This window comes from Cannabis sativa, chromosome 6, assembly GCF_029168945.1.
Source record: "Cannabis sativa cultivar Pink pepper isolate KNU-18-1 chromosome 6, ASM2916894v1, whole genome shotgun sequence".
Classification (NCBI taxonomy): domain Eukaryota; kingdom Viridiplantae; phylum Streptophyta; class Magnoliopsida; order Rosales; family Cannabaceae; genus Cannabis; species Cannabis sativa.
The window spans coordinates 15,400,485-15,405,673 of NC_083606.1; the positions used below are offsets into that span (position 1 = coordinate 15,400,485).

At 37.5% G+C, this 5,189-nt stretch overlaps 1 protein-coding gene across 1 annotated transcript; it reads left to right on the forward strand.

The window, feature by feature from the left end:
• The first annotated feature begins 298 nt into the window (after nt 1–298).
• On the forward strand, nt 299–1,279 carry LOC133039176 (uncharacterized). The gene is made up of 2 exons (XM_061118010.1): nt 299–538; nt 629–1,279. Exons 1-2 carry the CDS (start codon nt 299–301, stop codon nt 1,277–1,279), a joined length of 891 nt encoding a protein of 296 aa, XP_060973993.1.
• Nucleotides 1,280–5,189: the final 3,910 nt, after the last annotated feature.

The window sequence follows — 5,189 nt, forward strand, 5'->3', positions numbered from 1 at the left end:
AAATTACCTAGTTACTTGCACATGCTACAGTTGAGAAATCCAGGTACCATCACGGATTTTGTGGTAGAAGATGGTCGCTTCAAGTATTGTTTCTTTTCTGTGGGTCCTTGAATTCGGGGGTTTAGGTTTTGTCGACCTGTTGTATGTGTTGATGGGTCTTTCTTGAAGACTAGGTATGGTGGGCAAATGTTGTGTGCAGTGGCTCTGGATGCAGGGAGTCATATCTTTCCGATAGCTTTTGCTATAGTTGACAGTGAACCACAATTCCTGGACCTATTTTATGAGAAAATTGAAAAAAATGATTGGTGATGTTGAGAACTTAGCCTTCGTTTCGGATAGACATCAAAGCATTGTTCGTGCTTTGGATATCGTGTTCCCTGATGCACACCACGGTGCATGCTACCACCACATTATTATGAACGTCAACCACAAGTTCAAGACTGACGTCTTCACGAATCACATTTACACGTGTGCCTACACGTATTCAAGATCAGAGTTTCACAGAGAATTTGAGAACACTCGGGCAATGAATGCTGCGGTTGCACAATATCTTGAGGAAATTGGATTTGAAAAATGGGCCCGGTCATACTTTCCAGGGGTACGTTACAATGTAATGACGAGCAACTAGGCTGAGAGCTTCAACAACACAACTAAGGATGCAAGAGGCTTCCCAATCACTGATGCTGTAGCATTCCTGAGGTCTAAAGTCCAAAAGTGGTTTGCTTCACGAAAAGAAAAAGCTGACAAGTGGACGAAGTCCCTAGCACCAAAAATGGAGGAGGACTTGACATTGCATTTTGAAAAAGGTCGGCATTTGAACGTTGACTCATGCGGGCCTTACACGTTGCAAGTTCACCTTGGAGGAACAGTTCTGACCGGTGGCGTAGTGGACTTGCGACAACATACTTGCACTTGCGGCTTGTTCCAGTGCATGAAGTTTCCTTGTCCTCATGCATGTGCTGCATCTCAGGAGCGAAGTATTAGCGCGTACACACTATGCTCGCCATATTACACGACAGAATATTGGAGGAGGACATATGAAGGAACAATTATGCCAGTTGGTGAAGAGGATGATTGGGAATTGCCTGATGACATCAAGAACATGACAGTTGGAGTGCCTGTTGAGAAGCAACCAGTAGGGCGACCCAAGAAGCAAAAGGTTGGAAGAATTAAGAACAACCGAACTGCTTGTAACGGTGAAAGGATTATCAAATCACGAAATTGTAGCAAGTGCGGTGCCAAGGGGCACAACAGAAGCACTTGCAACTACCGAGGTTAAAAATGTTATTTTAGTTCATTTGTATCGTGATGTGTTGGACTATTATGTATTGTTATTGAATTAATGTTGGACTATTTTAAACATTAGAATTCGTGATATTTAATGTTTACATAATTATTATAATTTGTTGCATGAAAGAAAGGCGTAAAATTTGTATGAACTCTTAAAAAAACATAAACATACCAATAAAAAAAACCAGTTACATTGTTATCTTAATAAATACCAAATAAAAAAAACACATTTGTTCATGCTAAATTCTGGTAAAACAAATCTACACACCACCGCTCTCTAAATTTCTTCATATTGTCATCGTGCACATTATCAAACGTAGTCTCTAGCATACTATGCTCGATGTGCTCTATCACATACATCCCGCAGTCACCGCTGTACGAGACAATAAAAAGTAAATAAATAAAAGTATGCAAATTAAATTCAAGTTAAATAAGAAAAAAATCAATTGTAATTAAGTTACCTTGACTTTGTCTGTCGAACAACGCCCCGCTCCATGACTTTTTGAAGTGAAATTTCTAACCTGGCTCTCTGAGGCGGTAAGTTGAGGCACGAGGATCATGTCATGAGTCTCGAATAGGCCAGCCTGCAGCATCAAAGTTGGCAGTAATTTTTCCCACATTGCCAGGTGACTCTTGAATTCGTTCGGGGAAATCGATCCGAGGCTCAAGTCAAATTTGTTCAACAACTAATAATCCAGATCTACCTCTAGCGTCACCCAATGCCGTGAACTATCGAAGTAGAGGGCCATATATATATTCTCTCCTTATTCTTCCAACTGGCCAAGAATTGACCTTCATCCCCTCGAATCAAATCTAATATGCCCTCATCCCATTGATAGTTAGCCTGGTCATCACCCGCAGCTTCCCGCTGAGCAATAACTCCTGCTGGGAAAATACACGGAATGATGACACATCTATTTGGGTAGACCTCTGGATAAAAGTGTTGTCGCCTCCTCATCAAATGGAATGCCGCATCCAAATGCTAAAACATGAAAATTAAATATGTCAGAGATTAAATAAACAGAGTTAGATAAAGTCTTTAAAAGCAAAAGAAGTAAAAAAGTCTTAAAAACTTACATCGTTCCCAAGCCATATCCTCGGAGTATGTAGTTCAAGGAACCAAGACAAATCGTATCGACCGGTGAAGCACCCTCTCGGGTACTTGTTCCCAATCTGGCCGAGTACCCAACTGTGAAAAGTCCTGAGCAGCTTCCGATCAACCACTCTAAGTGGGTCCGCATTCACGAGTGTCGAAGTAACCCTAGACTTCTTCTTCATTTCAGTGTACTCAGCGAACCACCTACGCCGCCTTCTCCTCCTCCGGTTCTCCATGAGTTCTGGAGCTGTCTCTAACACCTGCACCTCAGAATCCTGAGTATCCCCGATGCTGGTGATATTCGTCTTCTCAGGTGTACAGAACATGTCATCATCATCCGGTTTGTAATCATTTGGGAGAATGAAGTCATTTTCCAGTGACTGAGCCTCCTCTTCTGGTTGTGGTTGTGGCTGTGGCTGTGAATCTGCTGCCGGCCTTCCAGGATCTTGCAGGAGCATCATTATGGTCTTCAACTGATCCATAATCGCTATTTGTCCTCTTAGTAGAGCGGCCTGCCCTTCCCTCAAAGCAATCTGCCCCCTCTCCATAGTCTCCAACCTTGCCAAAATGGCAGGGTATACTGGATCGCGAGCCTCTGAGGTGCTGGGAATAGAAGCTGACGGGGGAACAGGACAATCCTGTGATGCTGCAGATGGGTCAACACCACACTCATCTGGAACCGAAGCTGCAGATGGGTCAACACCAGACTCATCTGGAACTGAAGCTGCAAATGGGTCAACACCAGACCCATCAGGAACTGCAGACCGTCCACGTGGTGAACACAGTGGAGGTGGTGTAGAGTCTTTAAATATTCGGGCTGCGTCCGCTCGTTCTTCCAATGTGGAGGCAAGCTTTTCGACCTGGCTTCGCAAAGCATCATGTGTTGGTTGCCCATCCTCACCCAACACAAGTTCCTCCAAGTCAACAAATAACGGCGGCTGACCCCCGGTTATGTAACTCACAAACTCAACCTCATTCGGCCGAGGACATAACATGGAGTACACTGTCAACTGAAAAATATAACAAATATATTAATATAATATATGGAAATTAACATGAATTCAACATAAAGTGTAACAAACTTACATTTTTAGCAAATAATCTGATCACTTCATCCTTCCCGAGTGTAGTGTTCGGCTTACTCTCCCAGTTGACAATTCTCAGAAAGCGATGCGACCTCCTCACTGCATACTCGTTGCCCAGCTATAAGATGGCCTCGTATGCCCAATACTGCAACGGTGCAGTATAGCCGTAGGATGAGTATTTTGCCTCCTTCTGAGTGACTCCTTTCTCAATCTTTTTCAACATCTTATTCTTCACATCCAAGTAGTCCTTGTTACAAGTTTCCATCAGCTTGGTGTAAGAAATGTTTCCTTAGGGGTACTCGTAGAAGAATGGAAGGTTATCAACCATTCTTATCACAAAAGGAGGAATGACAGTCGCCTCCTCCTTACCAGTGAGGACGCCCATAACAAACAAGTCCATCCCCAACTTGTAGACATCATCAGCTTCTGTGCAGCTCTCAAAAACTCTGTGCAGTTGGGCGAAGCTGATCGAAGGATTACCGTTGAAATATTCCATAATCAACCGGTCAGAACTTCCTTTTTCTTTGATGTCTTCCTCAGTAGGGCCAGACAACAAGTTTAACCTGGTGACCAAGCCGAACTCCACCCTGCCAAATCTACATCTCTTCCTTCCCACATAGAAATGCACCTCGTCCGGCTTGTCAGATTTTATTTTGTGAAGCATCAACTGATGAAAAAATGCTCCTGAAAATTGAATGGGCTCTCTCTCAAAAAACTGTTTGAAAGGGGATTCCCTCACCCTGTCCCATAGGTTGAATTCTTGAAATTTAGTCTTAATCTTCAGGTAATAATAACTACCGCCGAGCCATGTGACACGGCCTGTGTAATGGTCCGACACTGGAATTATTAGATGTGGAGTTCCTTGAAAAAAAAACCAACAACAATAATTAATAATTAATAATAAAAAAATAAAACAATTATTGTTTCATTAATAATAAAAAAAATTAATAAAATAATTATTAATAATTAATATAAAATAATTATTAATAAAAAAATAAAAAATAAAACAATAACTAATAATTAATAAAAAAAATTATTAATAAAAAATAATTAATAAAACAATAACTAATAAATAATATAAAATAAATATGAATAAAAAAATAGAACAATAATTAATAATTAATAATAAAACAATAATTAATCATTAATAATAAAAAAATGATTAATAATTAATATAAAACATTTATTAATAAAAAAGTATTAGTAAAACAATTAATAATAATTAATATAAAACGATTATTAATAAAAAAAAATAGAACAATAATTAGTAATTATAACTAAAAGAAACAAAAAAAACAATACTTAATAAAACAATAACTAATAATTAATATAAAACAATTATTAATAAAAAAATAGAACAATAATTAATAATTAATAAAAAATTCAAACAATAATTAATAATTAATACTAAAACAATAAAAAATATTTACTAAAAAAACATAACCAATAATTAATAAAACGATAATTAATAATTAATACTAAAACAATAATTAATAATTACAAAAAAACATAACTAATAATTAATAAAACAATAAAAATTAATAATTACTAAAAAAACATAACTAATAAAAATTGAAACAATAATTAATAATTAATACTAAAACAATAATTAATAATTAATAATAAATAAATAATTATTAATTGGTAATAAAATAATAATTAATTAAAAAATACTTAATAAATCATTAAAAATAAAATAATTCCTAAACCTTACTAAA

Excerpts from the sequence above, each read along its gene's own strand:
- LOC133039176 (XM_061118010.1), top strand. The coding sequence starts at position 299 with ATGATTGGTGATGTTGAGAACTTAGCCTTCGTTTCGGATAGACATCAA. Across the intron at positions 539-628 it reads CTCGGGCAATGAATGCTGCG|GCTGAGAGCTTCAACAACAC; the intron begins GTTGCACAATAT and ends ACGAGCAACTAG.